The sequence below is a fragment of the Colius striatus genome, chromosome 1 (assembly GCF_028858725.1).
Source record: "Colius striatus isolate bColStr4 chromosome 1, bColStr4.1.hap1, whole genome shotgun sequence".
Classification (NCBI taxonomy): Eukaryota; Metazoa; Chordata; class Aves; order Coliiformes; family Coliidae; genus Colius; species Colius striatus.
Window position 1 is genome coordinate 163,098,604 of NC_084759.1, and position 18,497 is coordinate 163,117,100.

Sequence of the window (18,497 nt, forward strand, 5' to 3'; positions counted from 1 at the left end):
AGGAATATTTTGTATGAGCACAGATTTAACTACTATGTTTTCTAACAAGAAGGAAAAAAAATACAAAACCGACAAATTTGATTGAATGTTACAACCATTAAGGTAGGTTTTCTTTGTATTGAAGGCTTTAGAATTACAAGAAATGGACATAAAAATCCAAACCCAACACAAGACTATGTCCCTATGTGACAGGAAGATACACATACCAAGTGTGTATATATATATATACACATTAAAGGTAATAACTCAAGAGAAGCATGAAATTAGTCAGTAAAGGTGACATACCCCATTAATAATTCTCTCCTAATTTTTATGAGCAAGTAATTAAAATATAAAACTTTTTATCACAGCTTGGGAATGTACATTAAAAAAGTCTTTATTATGTTTACTCTTGGGAATAATAATTTTTTTCTAGGTAGTTATCCGAAAAATATATGAACATGTTTTTAAGAACTCACATTCATCAATACACGTGATGTACATGAGTATCATATATGATTAGTACTTATCAATGCAGATTAACGTTGAATAGGAAATAATGACATAATTGCATTGATGTTCTTAGGTAGTTCAGGCATGAATATCTATGAATTGGTTATCTATTCTATTATCAACACATACAGTTTCCAATTTGAAGGTGTTTTATTTCATGTGGGTGAATATTTCTGGTTTACCTTCTGATGTTGGCTTGAAATAACTCTTGGTATCTGATGAAGATATTGTGACAACAATTCTCATCTTTGTCAGTGTAGTAACGTATAAAAGTAGAAACACCAAAACTACTCTACACTGTCAAATATACACACAAAGTCTTCATAAACTAAGTGCAAGGCTGCTGTTTAATTTACTTTATAGTAAAACCCAGAGGTACCACTGAAGATCAGGCTTGTCATTATGCCAAACATTGTATAAACAAGGCTTGATTTAATGCTCATTGAATTAAATGGATAAAAGGTCTCAGACAGACGTGGTTCTTTTTCTGAAGACTGTACATCTAAAGTGAGTTAATCCCCAAGTGTGTACAATTCTTATATATTTATATCCAGCTTAAAAATAACCTTAAATGCTAAACTTATGAGTGACTATAAATAAATATAGACATAAAAATACCAATTCTTCTTATTAAATTATACTTAATTTGTTGATACATCATGGAAGAAAATAAACAATATGAAATTCCAGTATCTTCTGGATCTATTAAAAAAAAGGGGATTCCATTTGAAAAGAAGGACCAAAAAAAGTAACAAAACCACAGTTTGCTACAAGCTGATCCCAGTGAATTCTTAATTAATATGGTTCAAACAGCTTAATATTTTTACAGATTCTTTTATTAATTAGACTGGAATTTCCAGCTTGCAAACACATGAAAAACGCAGTAATTAAAAAACAGCATATAATTTTAAAGAAACCAACAAATATTCAAGAGTATTCAGTCCCAGGGGATTGAACTGACTTTGTTATACTGATTTTGGATCACTTAGTTACAACAGCACAGTTTTTTCTGTTCATGCAGAGCAGGCTTGAATAATTTACCTCATTGAATGAAGAAATCAAAGTTGAGAAAGGAATAAATTAGCACTGACTTCTCCTGTTCTTTTACAGAATTTTGTTTAGACCTTTATTCATTTTTTTTAATTAGAAAATGAACAAATACCCATTTCTATTACTGAGTATAATTTAATCTTCCTTAACCTTAATTGTAATTATATTCTTCTTAGTGTAAATGTGTTTAAATTAGTTTCTTCATTATTAAACTTTTCAGCTAAACTTGCTACCACTCAAACTCGCTTACATATACATATATATTTCTATGTACATACCTATATGTCTGTCTGAAAAGAAAGAAATGTTAAATACTGTGATGATTCTGAATAGGTGAATTTACCTCATGTGCATTCTCTTTATAATTGCAATACCTTTCAAGACAGCCATAACTAATTAAATTAAAAGTGTAATTTGCTTTACCTGGTGCCTAACAGGTAAAATAGTTGTCCATTCCTAACTTTGCTTGTTTGCAGCCAGTTATTTCAGTTCCTGAAAACAGCTCAATAATTCACAGAGCTCTAAGATCTGATCCAGAAAGCAGTGAAATTCCATAAATTCCAATTAGGTAAGAAAGCTCCCACTTGGTATTATGGAAGTAGCTAATCTTATACTATTTCCTCCAGAACAAGGGAAGAACTGATACATTATGAATTTTACAACTTTATAGACAAAATTAGGTTACTAAAATTATATTATCTTACATAGGAATGTCTCAAAAAAAAAAAAAAGATTTAACTGGCCAAACCAAGATTTTACTTCCATTGTAACAGTCACTTTCAAGAAGAATGGAAAAGATTTACTTGCCAAGTTTGAATACAACAAGAAAATACTTGCTTTTTCCCTTATGTTGAAGAATTTGTTTTATAAGAAAGATTCTAATACAGTTTCCTTTTTATACAAGAGATAACAATTTTAGAAAAAAGTAATTTGAGTTGAAAGGCAAACAGGATTCTTTGAAATAGTTGAAGAAATAAATATTAGACAATAACATTTACAGATTTATTTTTATTTAACTACAAAGATGAGTACAGAGCATTACTTTGTTCAAGATTTTTCTGCTTTTCCAAAGAGCTAAATACACTGATTAGAAGCAATACATTGGAGGTATTGAAATAGGCTAGAAAAAGGTATATGTATCCGCAATGAGAATATAAAAAATGGATGGAAGTAAAAAAAACCTTGTCTCTAACTTGTACCACAGTTCTTGAAACTCTTTTTCATATCTTTGAACTTCTCCATATTCTGGTTCAGTGAATGCAGACAGGGATACTAAAACTGGAGAAGTGTCTGAATAGCATCACCATCTTCAAGGCAGACAGGTCTCTGAACAGACTCTTCTTCAAGATTCTGGCTAGAATAGGAGGAAAACAGGAGAAAAGAATGCAATGATGTAGCAAAATAATCACTAAAGCCAAGATATCAATTTTTTGATGTTATTTAAAAAGCTGTAATTCTACTCACCTTCTCATAGGTTCCAAACAGATTCTTCAGCTTTCACCTGACTAGTCCTGGATAACTACATCTCACAGTGCTGCGGGTGGTCATCAGTACTGTCTCCTTGTGCAATTGTATTAAATATGCAGTGAAAAAAGGGATTTGCCCCAGCTATTTATATAATGAAAAATATGTTGATGAGAAGTCATATAAACATGTACTTTCATAGGGGAAATAAAAAAAATGTTCAAAGTAAGGAATTAGTTTAATACATGTATAATAACATGCATACTTAGTTAAATAATAGTAGTTACTTGTACAAAGGTATAAACTCCCAAAATCCTGAGCAGACATAACTGTGGAAGAAGCAACTTTAAAAATTTATTTCAAGTAAGTTTTTATGATTTTTTTCATTTGCAACAATTGAGAGAATAAATTTTGAATATCGTGCACACAACTCACATGATATGATGAGAGCCTATGCAGTGTTTTAGCATATGTAGACCAGACTACAAGTAGAGTCTGACAAAACCTAAGAAGGCAGACCTGGCTAAGAGTCAGGAGTCACGCTTATTAAATTGAGCTCTCAGGGGTATCATGCAATCAGAGGTCACAATCGAGGCAACAGAAGCAATGTCACGATATCAGAGAAAGGGCCAATTCAGACCTGCTCCCTGACAGGCAGTGAGGTCACGGCTTGCGGCAAATAACTATATTAAAAGGGAATATTCTCTGCACACTTTTAGAACTGTCATCTGAACAAACAAAGCCAGGTCATTGGTAGGTTAAATCAGAACTTTCTGCCCTAGTTACACATACTTTCCTTTCCTTTTACATTCACTACTAATTTATCAATTACAAAATATACATCAGCTACTAAAGCAAATTATCAGTAAATTGAACTTTGAAATACATGTTAGTATTTAAATTCCTCCTTTTTAACAGTTAAATTCTATGACAAAAGATATCCCTGGTCTCTTCATAAACAGAAAAACACTAAATTTGCTTAGAAAACAATAAGCATGAAAGAACTTTATGGGAATCACTTTCCACAGTCAATGTCTTAGTGAGCCTGATTGTCAATCTGCACTTAGAAACCATTGAAAAAATTCTAAGTTATAAATAATCTGCTTGTTTAATAATGACTGTGAAAGCAAAATAAAGTTCTTCTGGCTACTTGTATTTTTTTATCTCATTACCTGGACTGGGTTATCTACAACAGCCCACAAATGTAGCAATTTATGAAATTATAACCACGCTGGATTAGTTAACCTAACAATAAATCTGCAGAGGAAGAGCTATTTTAGATGGTCATGTAAAAAAAAAAAAAACAAAAATCCACCTCTATGCAGCCCTTCTTATTCTGAGGAAAATAAACATTTTTAAAAACTTGTAAAATTCAGTATATCTACCTTTTCTTAAACATATAAGCACAATAAAATACCTCCAGTGTACACGTCAAAACAGCACAAACCTAGAAATTTTAAACAACTGTTAAAATGTTTCAGTATTACACATGGTAAGAACTGAACCGTAATGATATGAAGTGAAAAGATGTACGTTATAGTAATAATACATAATAGAATCCTGCCATGTCAATGCAGGATTGTACTTTTTGTTAAAATATTTGTGTTTCTTGCAATTCCTTGTAAAAATCATACTATTTTACAGATCACATGAAACTTGTAAAGGTATAAGGCTTTGGTATAAGAGTTAGTATTGAATGGTAGAAATATTTCAATACCTAGATTTCAATTTTAGACTCTTTTTTTAATGTGTTGCTTAAAAAATGTTGCACATTACAAAAATATATTATGTACCTGAATCACAACATTGTTACTTATAAAAAAGAAAAATACTTAAATGTGTCTGCAGTATTAAGCATATGAAAATTGCCTTTCTGAAATGCTGTAGATCTCTGACCTCACTAATAGAATTAATTCTTCATAATACCATCATTCTCATTACAATAGGGAGGAAAAAAGAATTATTTTATAAGAAACTTTAATAAATTACTCTTTCAAAATAATGAAAAGCTCTGGGGTGAAGGCCTTTCTTTAGTTCACCTTTAAAAGTACTTAAATTTGCAGAGGCATTGCTATTAAAATGTATATCTATTGTTTAATTGTGGTTTAAAATGTATCATGTTTACAAACAGTTACAAGATATCTACTTATAAAATATTTCTAAGAATACATTATATTCCTTCTTCACAGCTCCATACCAAATGGAAATTATTTTGCAAGATGAACTTTTGTGCAATGTAACATTTATGATACTTTTATGGACACAGAACATACATTTTCTATTGCCTATGTTAAAACACCATTTGCATAGCAATATGACTTAATGCTGGAAATACTCATTTTGTAAAATGTTGGGAAATGCACTTTTAATGACCTCTTCATTAGCAATTGTTTTTTTGAAGTGTAAAAGGAGTATTGGGTATTGTTCAGTAAAAGTAAAACAAATAAACAAACCACCCCAATATTGACTACAGTTCCCAGGAATCTAAACAGATGATGACAAATTCAACAATTACTTTTAACTAGACATACTAAATCCAAGTGTTGTAACACTTTATTTTAGAGGAATTTATCCAAATCTATTCTCCCTTATCCCCTCCAACCAAATCCATTTGGATTTAACTTGTTGCTAAAATTATCTGTCTTTTGCACTCTAAGACCTGGGTCACAACCTTACTTAGGGACAGGAAATAGTTATCAGGTCACTGAATGGTCAAATGAAAAAGGATTTGAAATGCTTCAGTACTCAGGGGTCTATTCATCCAAAAAGACTTGTGTAGTATTAAAAGTTGTGAATGTGTAGTCACCTTGTTTATGTATACACTGGTTGAGATGCAGATATTTATACTACCTAACTTTTGAACATAAAATGTCAAGGAAAAGAGGAAAAAGAGAGGATGAATCTCAAAAGACCTAAACAAAACTATCTTAACTATTATGCTACCTTATCTAACAATGAGAAAAATTAGTTTTCAACTTCGGATAATATTTCAGGTGAAATCTTATTCCCATTGAAGTCATCAAGACTGTAAGACATTTTATGTTTTTTCTTATGTGCAGTTCATATTAGGATAAAGGCTGGTAAACTACTATTCTATGAAAGCACAGGGTACAGCTTACACATTGTATAAAATCCAAGCTAGAAGTTTGTTGGAAGAAACACTCTCACTACCTCAATGACCACATTTAAGTTTGATGCACTGATAAAGTCCTGATAGCTCCACAGATTACACCAGTCTGCAGAACAGTGGAGACATGAACTAAGAGATAATACACAGGCAGGTGAAATGTGGTCAGAAACCTTTAAAATGTGAATACAGGAATCCTAAACAGTAACCACAGAGAAAATTCATAACATTAAGTTGTTATGTACCTATGGCAAATACCTTCTGTTCAGGAACTTCAGGAAAATGGAAAAATTTACCTTTTTAAATTTTATTTTAATTGAATGTGAAAAGTAAGAGTATTACTAAAGATGTCAAATGACGAGACCATTTATAAACATTCAGAAACTGAAGAAAACTGCATAAATGCATATAAATGGGCTTTACATATTTATTTTTAAACATAACTCATAATTTCAAGATTGTCTTTTTTTCCTCAAACACTGAACAATCCTACAGTATCACTGACAGACAGGAGGATAGAAAATTAGGCGCAGGTTTTATTTTTTAGTTTTATTTCATAATAAGAAACTGGGCCACTAGAACTATGTAACTGAAGCTTGAGTGTGTGCACTGTAAGGCCCCTGCAGTCTTTTACAACTTTTCAGCGTACCGCTGTTGTGAACTGGGTTTGCACTCTGCCAGCAGAGCAGCTCTGACCCATGGAGAGCACTCCTTCAGATCAACACTGCCTCAGGCTTTACTGCTTTCTCCAAGAAGTCTTACATTTCAGGCATCAAGTTGAATTTCTTCTGGAGATGATTAACCCAAACCCATGACAGATTTTTTCCAAGATATCCAACTCCTTATGTTTATTTTATCCTGGCTCTTTTTGGATGTACTGGACATAAGTAACCTACTCATTTTACATGTTGAAGGGTTGGTGGAGAGCCATTAATTCCTTAAAATGAGAAAATATTTCAATGTGAGAGTTCTGTTGTGTGAGCTCAAGCTAAATAATAAGAAACAAAGCCATAGAATTCTGATCTTAAAAGATAGATCCCCTTCCATGCTACAGGTTTCTGTAATGCATTTTCATCACATTTCAGGACATTCTACGAAAACTCACTATTCTGTCATTTTTTTTTCAGTGCTGGATGGTTTAAAAACTTCATCCCTAACAAGGCATACAAATTTAAAGCCTGGGAGATATTTAATAACTGCATTTTACTGTAAACATGTCAATTTATCTAGTAGAACTGCAGCAAGGACAGACTTAGAATGTGGTTATTAATCCTTTTCAGAACACAGCTCAATAAAAGCTGACTTAATTTAGAAATGGATGTTTATAAAGAATGTACTTCCTGGGAAATGATGTCATCTATATTTTTCCATCGAAAAAAGCTAATTTCTAAAAGATAAAAATAGCCAACACAAATTATTTGCTATAGTTCAATTATTAGCTATATAGCTATAGTTCAATAGCTATAGTAAAGAGCTATATATAGATTTAGGTCTTAAATAATAAATAATAAAATATTTAAAATACAGAAAAAGATGAATGTTAGTATTTAAACTTTCCGTACCTTCTCTTAACTCTTATGTAGATATTTAAAAGCTTAAGTAATTTGAACCAATATAAATTCCAGTTAATTACCACATATACTTTTCCTTAAATATATTTACATTGTATAACTCAGAAAATCTAAGAAACTATGTTGATCGTTATGTAGCAATATTTTAATTAGCTCACGTAAATTAACTCAAAAGTAACCTGAAATTACCTCTTTACAATAACAATAGTAATAATAATCTATAAGAATGTTTTGCAACATTTTTACTTGTGATTACATGGAGTTTCATAATTTTGAACTATCAGAAAGCTGGAACACGGACGGCTTTGAATGAGTCCTTGATATTCATCTAATCAAACATATAACATAATCACAAGGTCATTTAACCTCTTATTCTTGTTCCAATAAGAAATGTCATTTCTACTGATAATTGAAAAGAAATTTATAAATATTTCCATAAGTAAAAGCCACTCGAGAAAGTATGATCTCTTCACTGTCAAATTTGTATTGGTGAAATCTTACTGTTATACCCATAGTGTTTTCCTCAGTCACCAATGAGCATAAAATGACGCGAAATTAGTACTGTCAGTTAGAACTACAGGTTCCCAAACTACAGTAAAATGTGTCCTGACAATATAGTCCAACGCATTCTTAATATAGTTAAACTTCCTGGGATTGTGTCCCTTCCTGGGTGAAGCCAAGTTGTACAGTTTCTATTTCAAAGAAGAGTTGTATAAATATGCCATTGATGGATATAAGTATGACTAAAGGAAATGTTCTATATGTGGTAATAAATTATCTAATCTACATGATTAAATACAGTACAGTCTACAAAATTCTGAGGAACTAAGTTCATCACATGCAAATAATACTTGGACAGTTTGATTAGACTCTCAGATGATCTACTGCATGCTTCCAATTTGCTCTACAGGTTGGAATCCAGCTTTCCATTCCACTGAACCGAAATTATTTGGATAACTCACTGAAACTGTTGAGGTGCACCAATTAGAGAGGACCTCAAAAGATATATACTGTTTCCAAAGCTTGTAGAAAAACAATGTGCTAGGCCTCACGGCTTCTTTAATTTTGAGGTGCTGTACTGGGACAAAGCACACTGTTGGTTGGAAAAGTAGGTATTTGTCCTTTGAGCAAATGAAATAACAGACCCTGCAATTACAGATCCAAGCTAGCTGAGAAGCTCTGTTACTCATTTAGCCAGGACTAAATGGAACTTCCCAGGAAAAGAGGAGTGAAGGATAGATTCTTCCTTTGATTTGTGATCTACTTTATCCAAAATAGTCAAGAATCTTTTATATTAAATCATTAAGTAAAATATCCTTCAGACAACAGAGTCATAATGCTTACTGAAAATATACTTTGCTGAAAAATAGGAAATGATGCAAATTCTCACTATTCTTTATAAGGTTTCCAAATCTCAGAAATTTTTAAAATGTCACCATCTACAAAACACACAAAATGTCCATTAAAATGTCCAAGAATGTTCATTAAAAGTGTAAGCAGGCATACTTTGTTTGTTAACTAACTAGCACTTACTGAAACTCAACAACTCTGCCGGAAGCATAACTGCATCACATCAAACAAAAGCAGTGTAATATAAATAATCCCAGGAAATGTCCAGCAAATCATCAGAAGTGAAAGTCAGGCTTACATCTGTCTTCAGTTTTTGATCAGGCTATAGTTTCTTAAGAAAAGCAGTAAACATGTATTTATATTGGCATATTTGGTGGCTTACTTTCCAACCTCCTGAAGTTGCAATATATAATTATGATTTAAAAATATTATTTATTTAAATATTAGTGAAAATGAATCCATATAATACAATGACTACATGTATTAAATTGATTTTAAAGAAACTTAAACAGTATTTAGACAGAAACTATTAAGATTACAAAATGCATGTCAATAGTACGAATTAAACTGGAGAGTATGTGTTCATAATGCAGTTTCCTTTCAAAATACACACACAAAAAGAACTTGTACTATGCTTATTGAAATCATACACCTACTTATACTCATGGTATATGCATATATGTTTGTATGTATATCAATAGATACACATCTATATACACATATCCTAACATTAATACATTTAATTACATTCCCATGGTGTGTGCCTTCACATGTTCTTTATATTTTTAAATGGTACATTTAAATGGAACATTTCCTCATACTATTTATGAAGTCTGTAATACAAATTGGTTTGTCTCTGCCTAACTTCTGTGTGCTGTTGTGAAATAATGGTCCTGTATGGGGATTTTTATAACATCAGTGAGTAAAGCATTGTGAATTTTCCAAAATTTAATAAAAATGCATGATGTTACTCAAGTTTTGAAAATACATTTTTCTACAATGCATGTCAAATTAGAGATATGTGAATTGTCCTGTAAGATTAAGTTATGCACAAGTTTTCAAAAGTGAATGAAAACATTTTGCATTATCAGCTCATTGCAACTTTTATAACAGGACAACAGTTGAGGATTACATCAACACTATGTCCTCACTATGTTTAGATACTCCTTTACATGCTGAAAGATCCAACATTGTCAGTATGATTCAGTAACTTAGATTAGAAGGCAAATTTTAACAGAATATAATCATTATCTTAGAAACACACAAGCATCAGACATTAAGCTTATTCCTTTGCACTCTTTATTTTTATACCTCTCCTTTTTTTGGTTCCTTTTTGTCTCAGTTCTGTTGTTAAACACAACTAAGGACAAAATGAAGACAAAAGACATTCACTGTACATTTTAACTAGATTACCTCTTAAACATTCACTACCATGATGTATTTCAGTTTGAAATTCTAAAACTGTTGTAATTGTTTCACTTCTGAGGGCATCCCCTTTCAAAAGCAGTGATTCTGTTATTTAACAGATAACACATGTGTACTTGCTGTTTATGCTATAGTTCCTCCCCCCATTTCCCAATTTATAGAAATAAAGCAGGATTATTTATAATCTGCTTTTTTTTCCTCTTCTTTTTATATTATTTAGTGGTTCATGAAAGAGATAGATTGGAGTTGAAATTTTCTACCACAGCACTGACTACCAGTCTGTGAGGGTAAACGGGCTTGAATGGAGGAAGTTTCTTTCCACCATGCAATAAACTGGTCTGTGTTCTCTCGTCTTAAAATACAGTGTCCACAAGATTTATGGATACAGAGTGAAAACATTCCACCTTTTTGTTGCAGAAAGAATTCCCATGGCATAACAGACCCAAAGAAATCTATTCCAGGCAAAAGAAGAAGAAATGGTCAAAAGGTGAGAGAGGGGAAATGGGAAACAAGCTTTTCTGTGAGTGAGGGATGAAATGACTGATAACAGAACCCTGTGAAATTATCATGCAGGTGCTTTGCTTTGTAGTAGATAAAATGCAAAGTGTTACTCAATTTTAAATTTAGAAATTCCTAGTTCTCTCTGATAGTACCTCACATACGCATAAATAAATAAATGCTCTATGCTATACTCTGGGTTCTAAATCACAACCTAGGGTTTTCTGGCCACATCATCTGAAGTAGCAATGCCTCAGGCAGGACAATTTTATACTCTGGTCAAGAAAGTCTTTCAAGAAAGACCAATGTCTTTTTGAAGGTTCAGCAGATTGCATGCATGTAAGCATGCAATAAAAGATTGCTAGAAAAAAATCTCGGTTTATTAGCTGGCCAAATGGTCCTTGAGATGAAAGACAAAGAGTGTCACTACAGTGCTTGCTTTTTGATATCTAATCTGCTATGCTGTCTTCTCTCCTTGTATTCAAAAAGCAATTTCAGTAAAATTTAGAATGCAATTCACAGGCTTTCCAAAACAAAAGGAAATGTCTGCAGGCAGGAACAGATAAATGTGTGAAAGGAAAGCTAGGACTAAACTGAGCCTGGACTTGAGCTTATCTCATTGACATGATTTTGAACATTCACTGCTGCTTGAAGGTTTTAGTCATCCAGTGTTTTGCAGGCAGTCTGTATGTCCTATTTCTTCATCTGATCCATTCTAGCCTATAGGCATATGCCACAGGAATGGATATGAGACACTGGGAATGCTAAATCGGGCACCGTATATGCAGAATCTCCATATTCTAGGTAAATTCAAGCTTGAGTCCAAGGTAATTAACAGGGTAAACATTTTCCCTCTTCAAAATTCACCAAGAATTTTTTCCAAGCAAATGTGAGCATGTGCTCATGAACGTGTGGCAAATCTGAGCTTTCACTTAGTTAGATTAGCTGACTGACTTAAAATTCAGGTATACTCAGATTGATTGCTTACCTATCTCAGACAGGTTTTAATTTCTCTGTTCATTCAGTAAATGTCAATATAGTGTTGGTATTTTTAATTTTACTTTGTGGCACTAGGAATAAATAAGCTAGCATATGGCAATATCTTTGAAAAAGATAAAAAGACAGAGGGAAAAATTTCTGAGCATACTATTTGGTTACATAAGAAATCAAAGCAGTCTAAAAGCAATGCCTTTGGAGATGCTCAGGTTCTTACAACAAGGGTATTTTAAGCAGAGTTGGTCTTACTCTAATTGTACTAAAACAAAGGAGTTTTAACATGAACTTCACTATTGCCAGGAATTAATGGCTAGCTTGAGAAAAGATGACAATGATATGAAGAATGTGAAGTGTTATTTCATTTATGAAATGTTATACTAGTGCACAGTATTTTATACCAGTGTGATACACTTTGATGCTTTTATGATGATGACTCATATGATTAACATTTAATAACAACAGCAAATAAATAAATTAGGCATCAGTTCATTATGAATTTATCTTTAGGAACATCCTTCCCAATGAATTGAAATTGAAATGCTTCACCATTGAAATTTGAGATATCCAGGAATAGATAAGGACTTTAAACTCCTGCTGCCTTCTATTTGTGCATATTGTTTTACATTTCAAGTGGTCTTGCCGAAATGACCTTGTAAGATATGTATGGTTATATGCATAGAGATCAAGTGAAATACATGTTCATACCTTCAAAGTAACCAGCAGTTATAGGCTGTGTCTTCCTTGGTGGTTTCATATGGAGATGTTTATTTTCATTGTTTTTGAACAACGCCAGGCGCACAGCTGGGTCTAGATGACAAGAATAAGTTAAAATCAAAGGTCAGATCTGGCTCATTCATTCCTTCAAGCACTTTTTCACCTTTCAGCCACTTAATAAGTGAAAATATCTTTAAATGTAGGTTTTATATTCCCAAAGGCTTACATTTTCTAAAATAAAGCTCTTTCAAATGTCCCAAGTTCATATTTTTAGTTGGTACTAGTAATAATAATCTATAAGAATGTTTTGCAACATTTTTACTTGTGATTACATGGAGTTTCATAATTTTGAACTATCAGAAAGCTGGAACACGGACGGCTTTGAATGAGTCCTTGATATTCATCTAATCAAACATATAACATAATCACAAGGTCATTTAACCTCTTATTCTTGTTCCAATAAGAAATGTCATTTCTACTGATAAATGAAAAGAAATTAATAAATATTTCCATAAGTAAAAGCCACTCGAGAAAGTATGATCTCTTCACTGTCAACTTTGTATTGGTGAAATCTTACTGTTATACCCATAGTGTTTTCCTCAGTCACCAATGAGCATAAAATGACGCGAAATTAGTACTGCCAGTTAGAACTACAGGTTCCCAAACTACAGTAAAATGTGTCCTGACAATATAGTCCAACGCATTTTTAATATAGTTAAACTTCCTGGGATTGTGTCCCTTCCTGGGTGAAGCCAAGTTGTACAGTTTCCATTTCAAAGAAGAGTCGTATAAATATGCCATTGATGGATATGAGTATGACTAAAGGAAATGTTCTATATGTGGTAATAAATCATCTAATCTACATGATTAAATACAGTATAGTCTACAAAATTCTGAGGAACTAAGTTCATCACATGCAAATAATACTTGGACAGTTTGATTAGACTCTCAGATGATCTACTGCATGCTTCCAATTTGCTCTACAGGTTGGAATCCAGCTTTCCATTCCACTGAACCGAAATTATTTGGATAACTCAAACTGTTGAGGTGCACCAATTAGAGAGGACCTCAAAAGATATATACTGTTTCCAAAGCTTGCAGCAAAACAATGTGCTAGGCCTCACGGCTTCTTTAATTTTGAGGTGCTGTACTGGGACAAAGCACACTGTTGGTTGGAAAAGTAGGTATTTGTCCTTTGAGCAAATGAAATAACAGACCCTGCAATTACAGATCCAAGCTAGCTGAGAAGCATTGTTACTCATTTAGCCAGGACTAAGTGGTATTTCGCAAGAAAAGGGGAGTCAAGGATAGATTAATTTAATGGAAATGACTTAAAAATCTGTTTTAAAAGCTTGAAATTAAAGGAGGACAGAATACATGCCAAGCACTGTTTCTAAAAGTTTTGGCTCAAAACTATTCACAGTCTAAATCAAGTCATTATATAATTCTATGATTTACACCTAAGAAATATTAACAGCAGGCAGTTTCTTTTTCGTGCTAAAAATTACAGACAATAAACTAACCTTGTTTCATATCCTAACCTTATTGAAATAAAAAATACTCCAAAAGTCTGTAGACTACTTTATATGCCACAGTATAAAATCTTATTAGTTTTGTAACTGTTATTTTGAAAACTTAGGAAAGAAGCAAAGGCTAGCACAAAACTGTATATAAGTCTAAATGATCCATGTTTCTAAACTGAAAAAAAAGGTTTATTTAACAAAAGCTAAACTAATGTAAAGTCACACAGGTCAGTAAAAGTGACTTTCATGAATTATTTCTTATGTGAAGGAGAATTGTTTGCTTGACACAGTAGGAAAGTAGGAGTTTAAGGGAAAAAGTGGGTTAGAAAGAATGTGAAAATTCTGTGCACCATGCAGAATAAAGCAGAGAGTTATTAAAAATAACTCCAAAACCAAAACCTAACCAAAAAGTGACCAGAGGAATGTAGAAACAAAAGCAGTTACATAATGATGAACAAGAGTTTCCAGGGTTTGGTAGGTATGGCACTGAGGATGAGAAAGCCAACAGAAAACCAAAGAAATGTGTTTCATATATTTCTATGTGAAAGAAGACGATAGCACAAGCAGACATACACTCTCAGGAGTATTTGAGAAACAATATGGCAGAAGAGGTTTGTCTAGAAAGGTAACTACAAACTCAGAAAAAGGCAGGAATTACTAAAAATAGAGAGGATCCCTCCCCACCCTGAAATCTCAAACCAGCAATAGTTTAGCAAGGCAGTTGATACAGCAAGGAGAGGATCTGCATTTTAGCAAAGAATGTTAGTGAAGGCAAAATGAGTATGTGAGACACTGCCAGAACAGATAGAAAAGGAACACAGAGGAGATAGAAAGACCCAAACAGCATTCAGACTGAATAAATTGACATAACCATCTACGTCCGAAGCTTAAATTTGATCTTGTTACATGACTTTGTGTGTTTTTATTGAGATAAGTTTTCAAAAGCATCTACAATACTGCACTAAATTAAGTAGCTTTTTTTTTTAGTTTGCCTATTTCCTTATTTATGGATAGAAAGATTCAGAATGCCCTCTTAAGTCAGTGGGCAATTTCTTATGAAGTTTAACAGCAATTTCTAAAGTTGTTTTTGACTAGACCTCTACATTTGCAGTAGACACTTCAGTTACACACTAATGGAATATAAAGGGATCCCAAGGTTTTCACGTTTGTTCAGAGGATGCTCTTGACATAAACAAGATGATGCAGAGATACTGCCTTATAAGCATGGAGAAGATCTCTAATGGAGTGTGGACAATTTCAGAGAATGCATTGACAAAACACATCAAAATGTTACAGGTATTTTTTGTCAGCCTACATCACAGGAGCATTTGGTTGAAAGAATGTCCTTAATGATGCTAACCTCTCACTAAGTAGCAAGCTTGAATAAGAATGAATCGTGGAAAATACAGATAGAAGTAAATTAGGTGATACCTTCTTCCCAAGGCAGAATCAGTGGTATCTTGCACTGTTGTTAAATTATCTAGAAGAACCACTCTCATCTTGTATGATGATTACAGCTTCTAGATTAACCCATAGGATGTCAGACTTGAGAGTAATTTTAACTCTTTTACTAACCAAAGTACAAATTCAATGAAATGACACAAAAATCACAATAAATAATTATTAGCTCCATTGTTTTTAAAGGTAGATTATTAGAATTATTCTGATAATGGAATCACTTTATTTACAAACTGGATTATTAGGTCTGTAGACATTTTCGCTTTGCATAGAGGGATAAAGTAGATCTATTTTGGTGGGCCTCCCAGCAAAAATTTGTAGAAACTCACTGCTCTTCAGGGTAGAAATTGTTTGGGGCAGTAGATCACCAAGAGATCCGAGATAAAAATATCTTGAAATAACAGTACATTCAATTTTAAATGTCCTTTCTAAAACTTTAAGTAATAGAAGTTATAAAAATATTTTAAGGAAAGTGTGAATTACTATTGTTTTCAATAGTTTTAAGATGCATATACACATGGTACTATACATGGATAAAAATCTATAGAGTAATTTTTTTATATATTCCAATTTTTCCAACACCCAGCATACATTGTTGATATGACACAGTGTAGATAGAGTTCTAACCTCTTCTCATTGTGCTAATTAAAAAACTTCAATAGAAAACAAAGACAAGTTTACAAAATTTATTAAATCTCTTCAGATAGAATGAGATTCAGGATTTCCAAAGTATTTTTTATTAATTTTAAACAATTACGGAATTATTTCTTTTCATTACTATTATTCTGTATTCATTTCTTATTCCTTCATCATTATTATTCCTTTTTTCCTATGTAGGTCTATTGAAATTGTTTAACATAAAAATATCATCTTTCCCTAATTCAGCCTCTGACCCCATTCTATGAAAACTCCAACTAGTCCAAAGGTAAAACTACACCAAGGACTTTTGAGTGAAATCACATGAAATTATTAGTGCCAATTGAGATTTTTCAAACATTTCTTTGTGCACAAAGATATCGGTAGTAAAGGTGGCGTATGAACTGGGAAGAGAAGGAAATGATGGAAATTGTTCTAAGAGATTTCTATCAGAAGATTTATCTGTGAGTCTCTGCAAAATAACTTAAATAATCCACAGGGATTTAACACAGTGCCAGACTACTTGACTTTGTACCTACCTGGATCACCTCAACCATTGCCTGCAGCTCTTTTGTTATTAAAAATGAGTCCTTTCCTTTATCTAGTCCCAAATGTAGGCAATATTACATAGATTACTTTATAATACTAGACTGCTTTTCAGTGTCTGTGCGAGCTAGGGAAATGAACTGCATATATGCTTTGATGACAAGCAATCAAATGTTTTAGATTTCACACAGAGAACTGTGAAAGAGTCCAATAGTTCAAAATCATACAAATATCTTCCTCTATTCTGGCATGCTCATTTAAATGTGGCTTATTAGATGATGATCTGAGTTGGCAATCTAGGAACCAGGGAGGTAATTTAATGCATATTGCTTGGCTGACTCCAAATATAGAAGATAAGTTGGACAAACGTAAGAAATGTTATAGAAACAATATGGAAGGAGTAGTCTGCCTGATCTGGCACCACATTCGCTAAATAACTTCTTGATAATATGTGAAACTAAAAAAGTTACATGTTTGTAATTCATTTTTGTTTTGCAATATCTGTAATTAGAAAAACAGAAACATATCCATGCCAACAGAGATGATAAATCAAAGTAGCACACAGTGACAGACACTTATCTGGTAGATAATTCAATTTATAGATTCATTTGGAAGAAAGGTCACATTTTATTCCATAACTGAACAGTAATTAGAAGTCCAACTCATTTTTGGCTAGAGCTCCCAGATGATACTGCTACATGGATTATGCAGCAACAAAAGCGGCTTTCCTTCTGCTACTAAGAAAATATAGATCAGTGGTCATTTATGTAAAGTATAACAAGGAATAATAATACTCCCCAGATTTTTATTTTGATTGCTGTTAATTCAACAAATCAGCATTGTATAGGCAGATCATCTGTTCTGGGATTGTGGGTTTTGAGGGGAGGTGTGCTGGTTTTTTGTTGTTATTTTAATTACTATCGCATTGCTGTCTTAAATTCTAAAGTAGAACTAAAAAACATTTGCTGACCTCTATGAAATATCTTTATCATTGTGCTCTGGTTCTAGGAGTCAAAGTCCACTCCAGCTGCTTTATACTGTTGGCTGCTTTTTCTTACCTACATGGCAGCAAGAAATACCACTCCATGCATGAAAGCAAGACAAGGTTTTCAGTCATCTTAAAATAACTTTCAGAGGCTAATATAAAATCCACAGATTCAAGGAAATTAGGAAATACAAAGTTAAGAAAGAAATTCTGTGCTGCTGTGCCAAGACATCTTTAGGAAGCTAGGATTGTTATGAGTCACAGACGCACAGTGAGGTGCATTAATGTTTGCTATGGAATTTTACGCACTCGTGATAAACAGGGATATTTCTGACATTATGCCAGTTTTGCTTGGCTGCAAAACTTCTGGTTTCTTGCCCACACTTTTGTATTATCTTACTGTAGAGTAAAAATAGTTGAAGCAGACACATTTGGTATCGTTAAATACAGGCCACAACTTTATTTAACTACATAAACAAGCACAAATAACTGTAGTGGATTAGGGCATAAAAGGCCTTAAGGCCATTAGTTGAGACTGGTCTACTGCAATATAAGCATTGCCTGAAACGCTCCCTATTATAAGGTTATGCTACTTTAAGATCTTGTAATAGAAACCACAGGATTCGGTGCACTTGCTAGTATTTTCCATATTTTTTTCACTG

At 32.8% G+C, this 18,497-nt stretch overlaps 1 protein-coding gene across 1 annotated transcript in view; it reads right to left on the minus strand.

The window, feature by feature from the left end:
* The window catches only part of LRRIQ1 (leucine rich repeats and IQ motif containing 1), a 109,955-nt gene that overhangs the window by 29,847 nt on the left and 61,611 nt on the right, over positions 1–18,497 (minus strand). The window contains exon 23 of the mRNA XM_061992451.1: positions 12,679–12,780. Within this exon, the coding sequence (XP_061848435.1) occupies positions 12,679–12,780 (102 nt within the window). The remainder of the gene's footprint in view (positions 1–12,678; positions 12,781–18,497) is intronic.